Genomic DNA, 21,479 nt, shown 5'->3' on the forward strand with positions numbered 1-21,479 from the left:
CACACACAGCTTTCTACAATAAATGTGCTGTGTGTGTTTGTCAATACTGTATTTTTAGCCGGATTAATTACACTATCACGCTGTTTATCGATGTACGTATGAATGCTATTCCTCCACTTCTGGTACAATTATGTACTAATGCCTTGTTAGTGGGTCAAATTGTTGTGTATATGTGTAGACTGGAATAGAATAACTACAATAATGTCATAAATATCTACATATCATAGGTTTACACACACTGCTAAGTGAGATAAACAAGCACACATACAAGTATGCACACGCACACACATGCTGGAGTGTCCACACACACGGAAAAGAGTGTGAGTGATTGAGAGAGAGGCAGAGAGAGAGAGAGATTGTAAAGCCAGCTGTGCGGTGGGAAGCCCTGCCAAGTGGAGGGCAGAACCAGCGAGCTGAAGGCAGATGATAAGATGACAGATGAACTGAGCCCAGATGGCCTCCACATCTTCACTTCACAGTCAATACCGTTATAATTCTGCATATTTTCACTGCGCTCTTTGGTCATATATACCTATGGAAGCTTGACTGCAACTGCTGTTTTTCAGCAGGATCCTCCTGCCTCAAACTCAGTTACATCTTGTCTCAACTGGCTGCTGTTTATCTGAGCCTGTCTGGCTCAAAGCCACCCGCTCCATTGTCTTCAGAGGCTGATCAATTCAGTTTTCCAGCAGAGGCGATTGGAAGAGGAGGAAAAAAAAAAAAAAAAGCTTTAACTGTCTATTGTTTGTTGATTGTCCTCCTTGTGTTCAATTCGTGCTGGTTAATTCATGGTGACACAATCCAAACTGAGCAGTACAGTGTAACACAGATGGACCCTGAAGGCTTTAAGAGACCACATGGTGAAAAGCATAATGATTATACGGGATGTTAATATCAGATTCCTCTGAAATCATGAAGAATGAGACAGAACTTTATATATAAATAATAATAGATCCAGGTAATCAATATGTGGCCAATATTTTATAACACTTTAACACAATACAAGTCAATATGTTTTAACTACATAACCAGCAAACATAATTATCACTGACTGCTCTGACAGAAGACTTTAATCAAACATTTATATATGCAGGGCTGTAGCCAGGATTTTAGAAACACTGAGGTCATGAATTCCCCCAGTGCAACATTTCCTACTTTGTTTTTTTAATTAACTGTTCTAGTATATTATCTGCAAAATGTATCTCCCCACAGTCAGGTACTGTATGTTATTCTGGTTTAGTTTATGCCTAAAACTGCAAAAAAAAAAAATTAAAAAAAAATATTTAGTCTTAAAAACATCAGTCAACCTTAAAAAAACAACATGTGTTATGTATATTTCTGTAATTGTAGAATGTAAACAGAAAGAAACAGGAACATAGCTGAGGACATGACATTAGTGAGTCTTCAGTGGTTGCTACAGCCTTTATATTAAAAGTTCTATATTTAAAATGCTCTGAAAAAACACAGACAACATTGAAGACATAAGTTGTTGTTTTCTGTAATCTTAGTGCAATTTCCTTTTCTCTGTTTGGTTGTATTACTGTTGTTGTTTGGGTCAAGTCAGTGTAATATAAAATATAAAATCCACCCATGTGTAAAATGTACAGATTTTCACTACCCTCTTAATATATTTCCAAAAACCTAAAATGAAATATTAAATCAGAGCCCTCTTGTTCTTCAAGAGATACTCTCTTGAAGCCCAGTGGAGGTTGAGGAGTTCATGAAGGAGGCAAGAGCCTTCAGGGTGCAATCAATACAAACAGGTGGTAGATAAGCTACTCACTCAAGTCAAGGTTAAACATGAAAAGTCTCAGTCGAAAGACAGAAAATTCTCCTCAGATGCCCACTCACGTGACTAAACAGTAGCCTGAAGTCTGGGGCGAGAGGAGCAGAGAGGATGGTAAACTCCAACCATGATCTGCTACCACATCCAGTATCCTGATAAACCAGCGGCAGGCCATGAGCATACTGTAATACTGGAGCTCTCACGTCATGTTTGGACTTCAACCTGACAGAAAACAACACCTCAAATCAAATTGACATTAAAGTAAAGATACAGGTAAAGGTACAACAAAAAGGTCACCCTACCACTGAACTTTTTCACTATTGGAACCTGCTATGACTCCTGTACCAAATGGACTGACACAGACATACAGACTAAGTCTAGAATACATCTAAATCAAATGTATTGTTGGTGCAAGTTTTTTGCTTTCTGCATTTTTTAACGCAGTGCCGTCTGTCTGAACACAACTTTAAATCAGCGACCTTAAAGACCAAAGTGGCAAATGCTAAAAACAATACAGTCTAAAGTGTTTCAGTGACCCAGAGTTGGAAGCAATCTACTTTACTTTCAGGCCATTGCCTTTTACTGCTTACATGACTGAGCTGAACTGCATTCAACAGTCTTTTTCTGGTATCTCTCCGGTGTAATATAAAAAGACATGATTTGCTTACAGCCAGTTCTCCTCTTGACTTTGTCGATGGTGCCAACCATGAATACTGGCAGATTTGTAAGTCAACCTGAAAGCCAGTGTATCTTCTAGCTTAGCTGCTGCAGCCTTTAAGTATGTGGGTGTCATGTGGATCTTGTGAGGCCCACTGGACATATCAAACCAACAGATCATTTTGTCAAGGCTGTAAGGCTTTCATTTCCCCTGATGTGCTTGTGATTTTATCACACAAATAAACAGACACCAAAGCCTCCGCTGGAGCCTGAAACTCTGACACAAGCTATTTTTTTAGTCTTATCTGTGTTATGCAACATCGACACAGGCATACACAAAAAAACCTAGAGAAAATGAAAGCTCTTGTATTGAGACCAGAAAGACACATGTTTGAGACATTGAAGATGGAATTGTCTTTAATTTGGTGTTTATACTGTTTATGCCATGTTATTTTCTATGTTCTCTTCATGCTCCGTATTGTTACAAAGAGCTGAAAAAGATTATAAATGTATGAAAGAGGAAACATCAGATATTATGGGAAACAAAAGATAAGAGTATCTAGTTGGTAATTAGAGCTGAAGTGGAAACAAGACTTTACAGAAATACACATGAATAAAAGATACAACGATACCTTTTAACAAATGGATGAAGAACTATTTCACATAGAGATGAAAGTGGTAATTGGATGTCCATCAAATGAGTCATTCGTCAGATCAGATATGATTTTATGCTAAAGTGTGAACAAATTCCCTCCTGGATGAAGTTAATGTGCCTTAACTTCAACAAAACTTCATAGAAATGTATCTAAAATGTCCAGCAAAATGCTCGTCTGTCAGTCTGCACCAGCTGGCGTCACATTTTAATTTGGCACCGACCACGGCATTAAATTATTTCCGACGGCTGATGGCTGATTCCTGAGAAAAGAGGAGGAAAGCGAGCCAGATGTAATGCTTTCACACACGTACTCATCTCCTTTCATCTTGTTCCTCCGACACATACTGTTTATGTTGCCAGAATAAAATAGGCTAGAGCACTCAACTGAAAATCCCATTGAGGGGAAAAGACACTCCTGCTTTCCTTTAACTTCACACAATACAAAAACACAAATATATCAGTGGTGTAAATATAGACTGGTCTCACGCTTTGAGTCAATTTTATCTTTTGGCAAATTAAGGAATTATATGAAAAACTATAAGAAAAAGACTACCGCCACATTTATTAAATGTGCCTTGCACAATTTTGTATGTTGTTTACAATGCATTGGAGAGTTTCACTCGTGGAGTAAAAGAGGCATTCTGTGTCGCAAACATCCAGTAATGAGACAGTGAATAAAGAAATGGATTCAGGCAGGCTTAAATCATGTGTTCTCCTATGTTTGCTCCAGGCTCAGGGCTTCAGGCTTCAGAGAGACTTAAGTGAGCCCAGAATTCCCAGGATCATATCCAGAATTTCCAGCACTAATGACAAGTGAGAACAGCACAGCTTTAAAAGGCAGACACTCGGTTGATGTTTTTTCTCACCTTGATTTCTTGCCAAATGTCTGATCGACAATGTGGGCTAGCCCACCAGGGGCGGTTATTTGTTTCCCAGAGTTAAAATGTAAGAGCTCATCAAACAACAAGGTGCTTTGGATGAAAGCATCCACCAAATGGTATTACTTCTGTGGCACAATGAGACGCAGTTGGACTATATCTGTGAAACACTGTCTAGATGGCTGCACATCCATCCCCAATCAATCTGGATTTAGTGCAGGGGAGTCCTAGAAAATCATTATTCTCAGTAAAAGTAAGTGCAAGTTATTGTTATATAACATGCTTTTGTCTCAAAAATAAGTCTTCAGTCTTACAGTTGAATGTTTCTGTGCAGGGCCATAGCTACCATTGTGGACACTGAAGTCATGTTCTTTGTCTTTTTTCCAAGACTTTGGATGTTTTAGCAAACCTTGTGGGATTTTCTAATGTTAAAAACATGGACATTTTTTGGTTTTAAGAGGTTTTTTATAACCAGGATTCAGTAGTTCTCTTTCCTGATGGCATGGAGAAGGATTTAAAACAGCAGTTGGACCTTCGACTGTACTGTTTTATTCTGCAGCTGGGTACCTAATTTTCAAATAATGACTGAGGAAGTTTCCTGAGATATGTTATGACCACAGTTTTCCTAAAAATCTGCCCTTTTTAGGTCAAAATGAAGCCATTTGAAGGCACAGTAGGTGGCATCCTGATGAAACACTGGTTGCTGCTGTTTTGACAACAGAATAAAAATGTAACATATTGTAGTTGTACCACAGTCTGGTCAGTATCTTCTTTTGGGTTTGAATCAAGAAGAGTAATTAGTCTCCCCTGCAACAGAGAGCTGCTGCTGATACACAGGACTCTTGGTTCTCTAATTCTTTAAAGGCAGTAAGGGAACTTAACAGACCCAGAAAAAAGTCCAGGATATGTCTGTTATCACCATCTGTCTGGCATCTCTGTCTCAGTCCTCCAGTAATCCACGTATGAACAGGCTGTTCACTATGAAAAACCGAAACAGTGTTTGACAAGCCTGATCCAAGAAAACATCTCAGTGACTTTAACACATAATTTGCCAAATTCCCATCGTCTCATCAGGCAGTGATAGGAGTTGATAGACACAACACATACAGTAGATGACAGTCCAATATAAATATATTTTATATTTTTACAACAATCCTATCACCAGACAAGAAACTTCATATTGGATCATTCCCCCAGATTAAGTTCAGTGCCAAAATTTTGAAAATTCTTCCCTTCTACAATATCTGTTTAAAGTAGCTCTGCTCAGTGTTTTTATATTAGATTAAGTGAATGTGTAATGTGAATGTTGCTGCTCGTAGTGACTACCCTGGAGAGAATTATCACCCAACTCTGAAGTTTCCCACAGTGTTAGCAAGTCAAGTTTATTTATATAGCACATTTCAGCAACAAGGCAATTCAAAGTGCTTTGCATAAAACATTAAAAGCATCGAGACAAAGTGCAAAAGAATCATTCAGTTCATTTTGGTTCACTCCCACTGCTCTCATCAGCCTTGTTTCCAGCTGCAGCAGGAAGCTGTTTTCAGAAAAACAGGCTCTACTAAACCCACTGTAAGCTACCTGCCCAGCACCAAGCAGCACACAGACAAAATGAGATACTAGCTGCTGAACTTAGTGGAGCATTTAGAAGCTATATAGCCAAATATTTTTCTCAGGAGATGGTGGAGACCAAAACAGAGCTAAAAAGAGAGTGAATATTCAACATACATCTGTTGGGTGGACAGAAACACTTCAAATGAGTGCTAATGTTGCATAGTATGTCCTGGGTGAGTAAATAAGCAACTGGTCTGTAAGACTTTAGCCATATCAACTTTATAAGGTGATAATATGTCAATAATATGTTTTGTATTTACATCTTGTGGACTAAAACATCAATTAATGCAGGTGTAAGGTTTGGGAAAGATGTGAACATTAAGCGCAGGTCTTTAACAGGACACAAACTCAAGTCTCCAGCGCTGACCTTGGACACACTGCATGTCCATCTACACACCATCCACTGTTTGATTTGCTACTTGAAGGGCATACTCCTTCCTGCATTAACACTGCTGGCAATAAATGGAAATTGTTTCGTGCAGTCTCTTCCAATATTAGTGAAATTCCTAGACATAGTTGGCTGTTTTGAAACTGTATAGATATTTTAAACTGTTTTACAATCTGTACTTATTGTAGTAGAAGTTACTCATACAGCCTTGTCTTTAGCACTCCTGTTGTATTTCCTCCTCCTGCCTAAAGTGATATACTGCCAATTTTTGTTTGTACGCACTTGGCCTAATCAATAATTTCCCCAGGGCATAATAAAAGTTATCTACTAGATGTCAGACCAACACTATGAATAAACTGTCACCACACTAGGGTTATTTAAATTATATGGATGAAAGAAATTATCTTGCTAAGAGAAAAAGTAAATGAATGTAATGAGAAAAATCACATCTCTGGTTATATTTCCTGTTTTATTGCAATGCCGATTTAACAGCTGGCACAAGCAGTGAAAACCAAAATGAAAGTTGAGATGACTTCTTGCCATTCTCTGTAACTACCTGCGCTTAGTGAAACCCCAACCCACCTATCATCCTTATTCTGGTTCAAAATTCTTTCAAAAACTGCTTTAATATATCTTCCAAACACCCAAGTACTATCACTGATTGCATGGCGGAGGGTCTGCACAGAGAAAACTGAAAACACACACACATAAACATGTATGTATGGAGCTCGACTCGACGTTTGCAAATATTGTTTCAACTGTGATGCTAATAGAGCAAACTGAGGTGAAAATTTAATTGAAATTGAAAGAGACAGGGAGGGAGAGACAAAGAGAAGAGATGAGTAATGATAGAAGAAGAAAAACAGGGCACAGACCGTATTCATACAGTATCTGTCACTGTGTGTGTGTGTATGTGTGTGTGTGTGTGTTGCCTGAGGAACAGTTGATGGATTTGCTGCTTGACTGCTCACACAGATTGGTGCCTGCTGTGATGGCAGCCTTGAACTGAAATTACGTGCACACTCACACACACACACACACACACACACACACACACACACACACACACACACATCCAAAGAGAACTACACATAATTGCGATTTCTGTGTGCAAGTGTGTTTGTGTGTGTACTTAAGTTGTGACGATGTATGTTGCCTCTAGGAGGCCATTTCAAAGCTTTGTGGAAGGATGGATGAACACAAGGCCAACCAAAGCACCAGAGAGGATGAGAGGGCAATTGAAGTGGTTCAAAATGCTGTGTTTATGTATTTATTAATAGCCATTTATTATATTCTGTGTTAGATGCTTCATTGTTACTTAATAAGTTACAAGGTGGCTGGCTTCTCATTACCTTTTTCTTTTTAAATTGGTGACATTAGAAAACAGAATGTATAAAGAAATATGAATTCATAGTTTATGATATCTGTTTTACTTAAGAGTTTGATTATGTGTTTCACTAAGATGCATAATGGGGATAACTTGCCATCCTCTGAGTCAAGTTGTTAAATGAGATGAATGTGTTGAAAGAGGTGGTGAAGATGTGTGTTTTTATTGCTATACGCTTAAGGGAGGATGAGATTTATTGGATTGAAAGTTGAGGGTTGTACCAACAAGCATAACTAGATGTGTGGCAAGGATTTGGAATAATGAGATCATCCAACTACTTCACCTGGGGCATATCACCCAAGGAAGTAGAGGCCTGGTCACACCAGGATTTAAAACAACCAAATTTTGTGGCCAATTCTATTCAGTCCAACGGAATTGGCATGATCAGTGGATTCATTCAGGGGGCAAAGTAAATCTGTGTGTATTTTGTGCGTCAAGTTTGACTATGGTTAACTTTGGCCTGTGAATTTTTGACCAATAGCAAGCTGACATACAGCCAAGAGTCCAAAAGGGAGGAAGATCATAGCTCATTAGTAGTGTTGCACCATTCACTTTTAATTAACCTCCTCTGTTGCAGTAAAAACTGTTCTACAAAAACAGTGGTGTGCAGACAGTTATCAGACAGGAGTCCATGGCACAAGTACATCTTCTGTATAAACTGTTATTGTCCCTTCAGCAATCCAGTTATGTTAATGAGCTAACAAGTTTTCTAATTGACCGTTAGCAAGCTTGTTAGCTCCAAGAGATTTATTTTCCCTTTTCAATAACTTTTTATTGAACATAATAGTGTTCAAAGGTTAACAAAGTGCCAGGGGGAAGTAAACAGAACAGTTGAGAGAAAACAGAGAGAATGGGAGCTATTTTGACTGACTAGCACCAGCTTAGCTGGGCTAGCTAGTGAGTTAGCGGTTAGCTCGCAGGCTACAGCAGTTCACCAACTACAGCTGTCCACCAACTAGCCTTGTAGTCACTATGTCAACAAGCTTCCGGCCTTGCCTATTGTATTGCGCGTGGAGGAGTGAATGTCAGGACCATTGCTTAACAGTAAAGAATGAGATTCTACATATCATGAACACTCAATAGCTTCAGGTTTTATTAGAAATTAACTGGATATAGCTGCTACGGGAAAAGCAAATTGGTAAGTAGTTGAAAGTCAGTCTAGTGAAGTTACTGTATATTTGGGGCAGTAAATAAATCGTCTATTATAAAAATAACAAAGCATGCAGTGAAGGTACCTCACCCTGGATGACTAGCCTCCCCAACAGGCAGGCACTCAGCTTCTCAACCAGTTGGTACAAATTGATGAAGCTATGAAAAAAAAGCAACTTTGGAAAACAACTTGAGACTGCTACACAAAATATAGCAAGATATATTATTGTAAAACTTAACCAGCAGAACAGCAGCAGGTGGACACCTGCTGTGCTGTATTAGCATACACTGTGAAAAAGTCAATAAATGTTGTCCACCACCCTTCTTACCACCTTCAGATGGGAATGGCAAACAACAAGGTCAGCTCACTTAAAGTAGACAGGTAGAGAAGTGTAGTGTAAGAACACTACCTGCCTCAAAAAGCTCACATGTAAACCAAAGTCACAGGACCAAGCAAGAGCAAAAAAAGAAATTCAAGTCTCAGCAGGTGCCTAAAATAATCCTGACACTGATTGAGACTAACTGGCAGGATGACTCAGTAAAGACAGCAGGGCTTCATGTAAGTGTAGGAAGAAAGTGTGTTCCCTACCGCACATGGTGAGCATGTTGCCAAAGTCATTTGTAAATTGTTAATTCTGAGAGCTAACTATCAGGCTGTTGAGGAAATCAGAAGGGTTTTAAAGCAGTTGTGGTATTTCATATTTTACACGCATGTATGAAGTGTAGCTCTGAGATTCTGTATCTGGTTTCCTGAATTAATTGTGGAGAAAGCTGTGGAGTGTAGAGTGGACAGACTGGTTTGGGGTTTATGTTTTTTAGCCATGCTATCAGCATGGCAATGTGGGTCGGACGGTCAACCACGACAGAGGTTGATGTTCCCAGAGCATGGATCCCAACAACTTTGGTGATGCCCTGACTTTTCCTGCATGCTGTTGACATTTGTGGTTCAGAGTGAAATATATCTTGTTAACTATTGGATGGATTGCCGTGAAACTTGGTCCCCAGTGGATGAACTGTAGTAACTTTGATCCCCTATCCTTTCATCTACAGCCATCATTAGATCAAAGTATGTCCAATACTTTGGTTTATGACCAAAGACCTACAAAACAAATGCAACAAAGCATTCCTGCCAGCCTCAGCTGTACTTTGTATTTAGTGCTAATTAGCAAATTTTAGCATATTAATTTACTGAACTAAGATGGTGAATTTGGTAAACATCATATCTGCTAAACATCAACATGCTAGTATTGTCATTGTGAGTACGTTATCATTTCAATCAGGAGAGACGAAGTGAATGAAGTAAAGATATTTGTTTATTATAACAAATGATATAGTGATAATTAAGTCTTGTCAAGAAGGTTTTTGGCTCCTAGACTCTACAGGGAGATTTTGTAATCGAGGGGCATCCCTGAACAGCAGCAAGATAAATCCCCCTGTAGAGTCCAGACACTGATGGTCACGGTGGCTGTGACTCTGCTGAGTATGATAGGCTGATGAGGCTGACGAAGTGATGAAGCTAATGAATCTGTGAAGACAGGGTGGTGATGGGTAGGTGGAGGGGCATGCATAACACCAGCATAAACACACTAAAACAGAGAGAGAGAAACATATTTAAAAAGACGGCAGCAAGATGATAGGCTAACAATGGAGGTGTGTTGCTGTGCTATTGGACAGATGTGACCAGCTGATGTGAACAGCTGATATCTCAGTTGACAGCCAGGCAATGACAGCAAGGAAATTATGAGTGAGCATGTGTGAGAGATGTGAATGGCATGATGGTATGAGTAATAAAACTACAGGCCTAAGCATGCAAAAGATAGTCTTCCTGACTGTACTTATACTAAAGCTACATGCTGATGTTAGCATGTTGACATTAGCATTTACTTCAAAGCATTGCTGTGTCAAAGTACAGCCTCACAGAGCAGCTAGCATGGCTGTTGCAGACACTTTTCTTGTTCCACTACAAAGATAAATGATTGAAATTAGTCCACTTGGCTGTAGAATGTGTGCAATCAACACAGAAGGTATTTGACTTGACAAAGATAATGTAAAACATCATCTGCATACAGATTGAACTGGTGTTATGACTGGGGTTAACTGTAGACACAGCTAGCAAGTGGTTCATTGAAAACAGCAAAAAGCAAGGGAGAGAGTGGGCATCCCTGTTGGTCCCCCTGTGAAGTGTGATGTAACCCTGTTAGTGGCCACGGATGTGCTTTGTCAGCATCTAGTGAAACTATTACCGTCTTTGTTTTGGTACATTGTGACATGTCGATTAAATCCAAAGTCTTTTTTTCCCCTTTCTTTCTTTCCTCTGTAGCGGGGCATCAGGGAGCAGCAGTGAATCAGAGAGCAGCTCAGAGTCGGACACAGATGAATCAGAGAGCAGCTCCAGTGACAGCGAGTATAACCGGGCCTCCCGCACCAATACTCCAGAGGTAGGATGACAAGTGTGTGTGCATGTGTGTGTATAACATGAATGTGAGGGTAAAATGTATGTATAGTTTAAATAAGCATAATTTAATTAATAATAATGATAATGTAATTTTCATATGAACAAACAAGCTAATTAAAACTGTTGAGGGGTGATACTACAACTTGTTACTTTGTTACAAGTTTGAATATTATATTGCATGTACTTGGGAAAAACTGAAAAATAAGTTCTGAAGATGATGATGAATAATTCTGTAATATATGGAGTGCCTCAGTGTTACATTATATTTCATTAAGTATAACATTTTTGGCCATAGGGACTCACAGTAAGTGTAATGCAATCACAATATGAATCAGAAAGTGATATTTTATTATTATTAACCTTAATTTATGAATTATTCTCTTGTTCAATAGAGACATTTAGTTGATTTTCTCATGCATATTTCTAAATTCAGTTTAAAGACAACCAATCATTACAAGAGTCATGGAAAGTTTTATTTATGCCAACTGTCAAAATATATTTTTTTCTGGTTCCCTGTTTTATGAAAGGCAGAGCTACAGTAGCAGTAGTTTTGTTATAGAAATCCTTGTTAAAGCAATCTTTCAACAATTCAGCAATAAAAAATACTGATAATGACATGGATGTCTCTGCTGTGACAAGTGTCTCCAATTTTGTTTATATTTCCTAAAGAGCCTTTTTTATTCTCCCTGATTCAGCGCTATTCACCTCTGTGTGTGTGTGTGTGTGTGTGTGTGTGTGTGTGTGTGTGTGTGTGTGTGTGTGTGTGTGTGTGTGTGTGTGTGTCTCTGACTGCCTGTATATTAAATGGTCTCTTCCCACAGTCTCTGGGTGCTGCACTGAAAGTCATAAAACTCCAACTGCAGAAAACTGAATTATAACATTATTTATCACATTATTTTAATGGCTCAACGCTGCCTGGTTTCATGGGCTTATGCAGACATACACGCTGAGAAAAAGAGAGTAAAATGCACAGAAAGAGAATGAAAATGAAGTGGTGGACCAGCTTCAGTCCAAACATGCAAAGAGTATCACCAACAAATACGCAGCTGTGTTAAAACAACTCACAGCGCAGAATAAAAACAGACTAAAGTGAGCTATTTTCAGATCTCAATGAAAAAGGTTTTCATTTCTGTCTGCAGAAAATAAACATTTAAATGATTTCAAGACGAAATCCGCTTTTAAAGCATCAAAGGAAATCACATCTAACTTCCCCTGTGTTTTTCAGTGGTTTATAACTGTCACAGAGTGGTGTCACACAGTGTATTAATACCTGAAATATTTGATAATCTAAAAGCTGTTTTTTTCCCCTCTAGCCTGAGCCCCCCTCCACCAACAAGTGGCAGCTGGACAGCTGGTTGAACAAGGTCCAAGCTCAAACCAAACCCCTGGTTCCCCCACAGCAAGAACATCATGGCACAGGTTGGTAGAGACAGTGTGTGAGGTAAAGCAGCTAAAGAGTAAAAGAAAGAAAACTTATTCTGGTTTAATGGTCCACTGCCCAGGCTCCATCACCCAGGGTCGGGAAACTTTCTCTCCAGGGAATGATGCACCAGCAGCGGGTGCAGCTGCCAAGACCAAGCCCTGCGGATCCAACAGCACCCCCGTTCCAGCTGCACCAACAGTGGAACACAAAGATACTAGGGGAGCCTTCTGGTACGAACCACATGTATATTTGTTTCAAAATCTACAACACCAAATATTTAGATTTTAAGTTACTTACTTACTCAATATGTACTGTACATTTAATGGAAATTATCGTTTGAAAAGTTAGTGTACGATTTTATCAGTTTTACAAGACTTAAAGACAGAAATTCAGAGGGAGAGGTTGGCATTTTGAGCAATACCCTTAAATTACATCTTCAGTGATAAATGGATGAGAGAGTGAATCAACAAATTGATTATGGATCAATGGGCCTCATGCAAGAACATTTTTATATTCTTATCCTAAAACTCTCAGACCTTTTTCTGAGAGGTTTACTCATACAAGTGTTTCAAGTCAGATTCAGCAGACTCTCTTAACTGCCCAAACATGTCATAAATCACTTGTTTCAGCCTGATGAATGTCACCTGTTCATGAGGAGGAGCACGTTTGTGAGATCTGCTCATTATTAGTGGGCAAGTTTTATTCACAAAAATGTTACCAAAGTGTAAATTTCAAATTTCACACCAAGTAGTTTCATGTCCTATTTTTAGAAATCAGCAAAGAAAAAACATATTAAAAAAATTTAACACAAAGACGTAGAGCAGCATTGTAGCCTGCTGTGACAGAAATAAAGAGGGAATGCTTCGACGTGAAGTTAGAGGCAAAAAAAACATCTCTCTAAAGCAAAGCGCTCATGATGGGAGGCGGTTAAGGAATGTTACTGTGCAATTGGAACTGAGGAATGCCATAAACTTGTACGTGCCTCTTAAAAACTAATCTGTTCATAGGAGTGGTTCTTGTATGAGACCCAATAATTCATGGATGAAATACATGAAGTGAACAGCTGACAAAAAAATGTGGCTGTATTCCTCTGCTGCCCGCAGCCCGAGCAGAGAGAAGGCCAAGGCCAAGCTCAGCCAGAAGGCCTCAGGGGAAGGTCAGAGGTCAAAGATGAGGCTGTCGCCGGGCCTGTTGTCAGGGCCAGAGGTCACGACCCCGAGGAGGAACACCACAGGGAAGAAACAGCCCAGACGGACAGAGAGGTCGAACAGCGTGGAGGATAATCAGAGCCAGACATGGAGCAGAGCAAACCAGCAAAGGTAAGGAAGAAAGGACAAGACCATTCTGGCAAAGCTGCATGTTTTTGCCATCAGTTCATATTTGCTTCCCAAAAGTATGACTCACTTATTTTATTTCAAATGTAAAATTATTAGTGATTGCTGTTTTGGAGTTTCTTGCAGTATTAATTGTTGGTCCACAAAACTGGTGAATGCCAGTATTTATTATCCTTAAATTGAATAATTGACCAAATTAGCTAATTTGACTAATAACAACAACAATAACATAACCATAATAAGCTTGTTTAAAGCCATCCGATGCTTGGTTTTGACCAGGAATTATCAGTATAGTTAAAAAGCACTGAACTAAAGCCCCAACAAGACTTGTTTATGTTGCACTAGTCTTTCAGCAAATGGGGTTTTAGCACTGAGGCCTCTTCTTAGACCTGATTACTTTAATTCAACCTATAATTATGGGGTTTTTGCTGCAGTTATTATCTGACCATCCCAAAAATTGTATTTTCTCAGTTTGATTCGATTTGATCCTGTAAGAATGACCTCAGCTTTCTCTAAACAAAGGAAAAGTTTATCACCAGAGAGCCAAATATTCTGCAACGCTCAAGATAAAGTCTAATATAGTTTTATCTTTGTGTGACATTGTCCACGCAGAACTGTGTATAAATAATAAAGAAAAACTTCAAATCATGAATTTATAATATATAATAAAAAGAATAATGGGCCCAGAATATTAAATTATGAACTTTGGATAGTTGCTTCACAAACACTAGTGGCTCTTAATGTATGCAGCAAAATCTTGGAAGATCTCTGTTGTGCTTGCATTCATGTGAGTGAATTAGCAGACAAATCAAGTAATGTTGATGTACAGTGGAGGGAATATTTCCACCTGGACAATGCAGACAGTGCAAACTCATTGTTTCAACTTCAGTCTAACATTTAGATTACTTAATGATGGGTAACTGTATATTATAACTGACATGTTACTTGATATTGCTACAATTATTACAATTACAGTTAACACTATACTACCCAACACTACCTGTCACTTGAGGGCTAACGGTGGATCACTGAGCTTCTTGGCAGCTAGTCACTGAACGCTGTCACTCCCTCATCTGTTATAAAAATGCCCAGACTGACTAGAAGCCATGCCAAACTGAGTACTCAGCTTGACATTAGGCTAATTAGAAAAATAATTGACTTCTAGCTTCCTTTCTCTATTCTTTTCTCCCTCAATCATTTCTTCCCTTCCCTCTTTCTATTTTTTAAGCTTTCCACATCCAAACAAGTTCAGCTGAATGCATGCTGTTTCCAATTATTTCATGCTGTCTTATAGTTTTTCATTTTAACACACATTCGCCCCCTGGAGCTGGCCATGGCAAATATTATCTTCCACTGTTTGCCAGTGTAAAACTGCACAACAGTAGCTGGAACAGCAGTGGGCGATCCTAATTCTGATTGTAATTCTTCCTCTTCTCGTGTTTTCTCCCGCCAGCCCTGCAGTGAGGGAAAAGGACCTGTTGCCACCCCCCTCCCTGGAGCATCAGAACCCCCCCAGGCCACGAAACAAACCTCCCAGTGGGAAAACAGCCCCCAGGAAAGAACCTCGCAGCGCTACCAACTCAAACAACAACACAGTTGTACCACCAGCAGCGCTACAGCAAACCCCTGTGCCAATACCTGCTGTCAGTGTAAACCAGGTCAGTTTTTAGGAGTGGGGTACATGTGTGTGTTTCTTAGGGGGGGGGGGGGGGGCGATCATCAAAAACGGCAAGATAACAAGGGTAGGGTGATTTTCCAACAGCTTCCAGTCTACAGTTTACATCTGACTGAGATAAGAGGCAGGTTAAATGAGAGAGAACACACAGTTTTTCAAGAATCCCCTATTCATGCAAATTACTTTCTAAAGGGAGAAATTATATTTTATACAATTGGAGTACATGACTCAAGCACCTTAGAACAGTCCCCCCCCCCACTTACCCACATCTGGAATGTGTGAAGACACATGTAACATGTCCCATGTATCCCGTAATAATCACTTCATCCTCACAGTATCTGGATGATTTGTCAAAGTCATAAAACTCTTCAGCATAAAAAATGTATTATTACACGACTACTCTGGCTCAACACTGACTGCTTTTATCGAAAGATGGAAAATGTGAGAGAGAGTCAAACCGACAAATAGGTAGAACTGTAATCATCGTCCATCGTCTTAACCTATAATCCTACACTCTGTGGTTTTATGAAGATTAGGTAGTTTCAAGGAGAGAAGAAAGAATGGAAGAAACCAGCTTTATGTAACAAAGACATGCATAGAGAAGGACAGGAAGGAATATCATATTACAATTATACCCATAAAATGACTACAGAGTATGATACTATCCATCTTCTTTATTTATTATCCAAATTTATATCAAAACATCAAAAGGTCTGAATATCATTGTCACGATTGTTTGATATCAAAATCAACATGACATTCAACAGCAGCCTGTAAATCTTGTAAAACCACTGAAGTGAGTTTGACACGTGAAAGATGAATGTACATCATCCTTAAAAGAATACAGACTTACAAAGTAAGTACATGTTTTGAGCTCTGTTGATCTTTATAGCACCAGTGTCTCATAATTATACTTGATGGCAAAGAAAAAAAAAAACCCAAAAATATCTCAACTTTTTATGAAGAAAAGGTAAACAACGGCAGTCGTCAGCATTACTCAAACATCAAAGACTGCATTTGGAGATCAACAACCAGCAAACAGCAGCTAATCCATCAAACCATAAGACAAGACTTACAAATCTGACGTGAGACTGACGTACCTGACCCTGACATCTGCCACGTCTCCAACAGCAGTTTGAGGTTCAGTCAGCTTGACAGTCAGTCAGAAGTTCAAACTTGAATTCATTCCAACTGTACATACTGTTTCATTATGTCATGTCTTCTTTATGTTTTCTTTTTCTTTCCAGCAATAACTGTAATAACTTCAGGGGAACAAAACACAAGACAAAAGTTCATTTTACTTCCATTAAAGGCTTGACTCTAACCAATGAGCATAGCTTTAAATGTACGTTATTTGAGGTTAGAAAGCAGATAAGATATAGTATTAACCGTTGTAATAATAAGACGAGGTGTAATGTAGAATTTAATCTGAATGGTTCTAAAATTAGCTGTTGACTGTCATATTACACCCACATTTAACACATTTCTATCATTCTACATCATCTAAATGCGTTACATAACAAAACCTAAGGCCACACTTGCAACATCTGAAAAATTCTCCTTTTTTCCCGACATAAAATTAACCTGAATAACCGGGAAATTAAGATCAGTGCTAACATCAGCAACCTCTGCTGTGGTTGCTGTCAGAACACTTGATGTGCTGCCAGCTTTAGCTGCGCAGAACAGCTGGCAGGGAAGCTAAAAGAACTTTCCAGAAAACACAGCAGAACAGTAGATCAACAATACACAACATGGCATTTATTGAGAATGGATTTTGCAGATGGCAACATGCATTGGAACAATTCTTAGATGTTTAAGAAAACTGTGACCCAACGTCTGTCAAGTGGGTGGGTTTTGCTCAGGACTGGGAACATTTTGCAATGTTTTCTTTGCTATGTCTGCCTCTGTTGTTGTTTTCTCATGTTGGTGTAACACACACACACATCACTGTTCCTCGCTTGCTTTTGTTTCAAACAAGAATCACTGGTTATTTCACTTCTAAAATCCATCATTCGACATCTTAGAGACAATTGTGATTGAAAAAAAAAACAAGAGAGGGACAGACTTACAGGTGTATCTGCAGAGAAACCAAGAAAATAAACTCAGCAGGCTGAGGCTGGTCCTGCACGCTTTCTCACATTCTTCACACAAGCAGAATAAGTGTCAGGATGTAGGATTAGTGATAATGCACAAACAGCTATAAGACAGGTTTCTCACCGGAATGATGAAGCTGGCGATATCCTGTATTATTCTTATTGTCAAGAAATTCCATGAAAAGATCAAAACCAGCACTCAAGTTATCCTGTGTAAAAATCACATCTTTTAATTTGCATGTGACAGACATCAGACTGCCTGTGCTCAATTGTGTGACTTGTGTGCAGTGAATTATTACTGACATTAGAAAATTGGAGAGTCGAACATGTTTCATTTCACTTCACAGATTAGCAGAACATGCCGACAACTTGTGCTGCCTAATTTGCATGATATTATCAAACGCAGTAACGTATATATGTGGCTTTACTGATTATACTTTCTGTCAACTGCTGGCGTTTTTTGTGGGGCTGAAAAATGTCACTAGCAGACGACTTTAGTTTACATTTAGTTTTTCATGCATATGAATAGAATATTTTGTCAGTAATTGTCAGTAGATTATTTAAACAGCTCTCCCATTTGTCTTTCGTATAAAACAGGATAAGAGGAAGCATCGTGGTCCGAACAGCAAAATCACACCCAAGTCCCGAGAATTCATCGAAACAGATTCCTCCTCCTCCTCCTCAGAATGCCACTCGGATTCAGAGGAAGCCATCAAAATCCCCGCTCTGCCACCTCAGACGACACGCTCTGTGATTAACACACAGACTCTGTCCAACACGCACGTACACACCCCTCTACTCCCATGCCTCGGCTCTGCTAACAGTCTGGGAAATCTTGGAACATTCGGAGGGAAGGGACTGCGTGTCAAAGATGGTAGCAGTGTGACCACTAATGGTAGCAGCAGTAGTAATAGTAGCATCAGCAGCGGCACTAATGGCAGCGGTAGCAGCTGTAACTCCCTAAGCATTAGCAACATTACCGCTTCATTTGGTACTTCTGTTCCCGATCCTGGAGGGTTAGGAGGTCAGTGCAAGGACCTTGAGTCCATGTCACCACCTTCCAACATGGGGCATGATGTGCCTCTTTCCCCCCTGAGGGAGTACCCAGAGATCCAGAGTCTGTGGGTGAAAATTGACCTGAGTTTGCTCAGCAGGGTGCCCGGGCAAGGTTTAGGGGAAAGATCCCGGGTGGGAATGGTAGAAAGGGACGGGAGTGAAGGCAGAGACAGGGAGAGACAGGGGGAGAGGGAGAGGGTAGGGGCGGCAGAGAGAGAAAGACAGAAGCAGGAAGACAGAGAGTGGCCCGGGCTGAGAGAAAGACAGAAGTTACCGAAAGGGGAGAGACAGGAAGAAGAAAATGAGCGATTAGCGCAGGACAGAGAGAGGCAAGGTGACAGAGACAGATTAACAGAGAGAGAGAAGCAGGCGGATAGAGAAGACAGAGAGAGGTTCGGGCTCGGGGAGAGAGAAAGGACGACGGAGAGAAGAGAGAAGGTATGCCAAGGTCTGGGGGTCCTGGACAACCCTCCTGTCCAAGAGCAGAGTAATCCCAGGCTGCCAGGGAGGACGGAGAGAGGAGAGAGTGGAGGCAAACACAGGAGGCAAGCAGCTGGCAGCATAGTGGTCCCAACAGAGAAACACACCAGCAAGAGCAAGAGGAAACACAAGGTGTGATTGTTGCTTACAATTTTATAACATTTTTCCTGAAAATCTCTTCATATGCTGTATTTTTAAGTCTCTATTCATTTTATTTACTCAGTAACTATAATTTAAATAAATCCCTGTCATCTGCTTTTACTAGTTTTCTCCCTGTCTGACTCAAGTGTGTGTTCTGTCTTCTGTATTCCCAGTTGGACCACAGCGAGCCATCAGTCAACGGCAACAAGAAGCTGCGATTGGACAAAGACTGTCAGCTCCTCCCACCCTGCATCTCTCCAATACACAACCACAAGAACAGCTCCACAGAGTAAGTATTAACAGTGTGCACGACGCACCCAGGTTTGATGTCAGTCCGTCAGAATTAACAAACCCGATTCAGACTTACAGGAGAAAATCTATCAGAGGAGGCAGATACTGTATCAATACTAATTCACTAACAGCAGACTCAACAGACCAGAATGCAATGCAGCACTGTATGTACATATGCTGCACTACATTTTAATTCATCTGGAAAATGTCTATCGGCTGTCAGAAATTCAAGTAATGCTTGTTTTGAAGGATGTAAAGACAGTCTGCATTGCATTTTATTCCTGTTGTGTCCAAGCTCAAGAATCATAAGTTCAGACTTTGACTTGTCAAAGCAGGAGAAGCACAGCTGTAGATATTAATCCATCAATTGTCCCAGTAAGTCATGTGAGCGAGCATGCACAAAACCAGATACTGATAGTGGCTCAACTAAATAGAATGCAGCCTTCATTAATGTTATTAATTCCACCTGTACTTTTCCTGCTTTTACAAGTCACATTGCCTGTTGTGAAAATGGTCCATTGAGACATGTCAGTCTCCATCTCTCTACTGTCTACTATCAATAAAAGCATAAAATGGCCAATCAACATGTTAATCAATATGTATTAATAACCTATAAAGTGTACAAATAAATCTTAGACATGATCAGATAGATGTATCCTTCTATGGCAAACATCAGCTCTTTGGGAAAGCTTTGGATGAGTAGTATTTTATTCTAGAGCTAAACAAACGCATGACGATCTATGTTGTTCGAAGTCAAAATGACAATATGAGTATGAGAATATTATCAGCAGCCAAACGAAACAAGCCCAATTCAGTTCTCAGTTGATGTTTCTTCCAACACTTCACACACAAAGACTCCTGGAATCCACTGAAGATCACAATGGCTGGAATTTTACTTTCATTTTACTTTTGGCATCAGCTCATTCTTTGCAATCTCAAAGTTCTCTCATTGCTTCCTTGCTGTCTTTCCCTACAAGGGGACATGGAGAATGTCAGTGATACTATGTCCAAATATGTTAGGAAATAGAGAGGACAGGTATGGATGGTCAATGTGAATCAAGATTTCAAAGTCCCCTTACCTTCTAAGAAAAATGACACAATGTGAGAACTAACCGGCTCTAGCAAACGGTCAGCTTTGCCTTCTCCATTCTTCCCCTCTTTCACTTACTGAACACCACAACCTCATGTGACTGGTACAGACACTGGTAGAGGTAATCAGGCAACTTTACTGGAGTGAAAGCATATTTTTAGAATTTTCTTCCAAATTTTGATGTGGTGATGAAGTCACTGGAGAGGCGAGTGCAATTCACACTGTGACACAGGAATGACAAACCGTGAATTTAAGCTTTCCGTGTGGATTATTAAAAACAGACTAAGCTGGCTGTCTTCATAAATAAGCCTCAAAGTGACAGCTACAGAGGGAATATTTTTATAGCATCGCGGCATTATCAAAGAGGGAAAGGTGGAAAGGAAAGAGGTTTGACCTGGAGATGAACCACTGACATTGTACAGCAGACGCCTCAGTCTGCAGAGTGTCTGTTTATCACCCGAGAGGCTTTTTATGGAAGCTGTAAACTGGATGATGTGATCACCCTCCTCAGTAGCATTCAGCAATTTCTAACCTGTGACTTTTGACAGATATTATCATGTTGTTTTAATCAGTTATGTCTCATTTGACAACAGTTTTACCCCAGGTTTTATATCCGTGGTGTCCTCTTTGAAAAGCAGAAATCTTCCCACTGGGACAAGCAACTGTTTAGTCATTGTAAATGTATTACAGAAGAATATCTGGCAGATATACTGTGGTCATTTTGTGCTACAGGGCTGTAAAATTCTTAACTTATTATCCCTTTAAAAGAAGTATGAGAGCTCTCACATGCTCCCCTGCACACACACCGGCATCCACTTAAGGATAGACACACACAAATGCACGCAAATTAGCATAGTCATACACACTTGCACACATCAATTATGCTGTACACAGACACCGAAAGCACACACACACACACACACACACACA

At 39.8% G+C, this 21,479-nt stretch overlaps 1 protein-coding gene across 1 annotated transcript in view; it reads left to right on the forward strand.

The window, feature by feature from the left end:
- The window catches only part of aff2 (AF4/FMR2 family, member 2), a 164,472-nt gene that overhangs the window by 127,663 nt on the left and 15,330 nt on the right, over positions 1-21,479 (forward strand). The window contains exons 11-18 of the mRNA XM_042418617.1: positions 10,832-10,949; positions 12,280-12,385; positions 12,469-12,619; positions 13,493-13,708; positions 15,177-15,381; positions 18,089-18,745; positions 18,815-19,159; positions 19,342-19,457. Coding sequence (XP_042274551.1) covers positions 10,832-10,949; positions 12,280-12,385; positions 12,469-12,619; positions 13,493-13,708; positions 15,177-15,381; positions 18,089-18,745; positions 18,815-19,159; positions 19,342-19,457 — 1,914 coding nt within the window. The remainder of the gene's footprint in view (positions 1-10,831; positions 10,950-12,279; positions 12,386-12,468; positions 12,620-13,492; positions 13,709-15,176; positions 15,382-18,088; positions 18,746-18,814; positions 19,160-19,341; positions 19,458-21,479) is intronic.

Source organism: Thunnus maccoyii, chromosome 8 (genome assembly GCF_910596095.1).
Source record: "Thunnus maccoyii chromosome 8, fThuMac1.1, whole genome shotgun sequence".
Lineage (NCBI taxonomy): Eukaryota > Metazoa > Chordata > Actinopteri > Scombriformes > Scombridae > Thunnus > Thunnus maccoyii.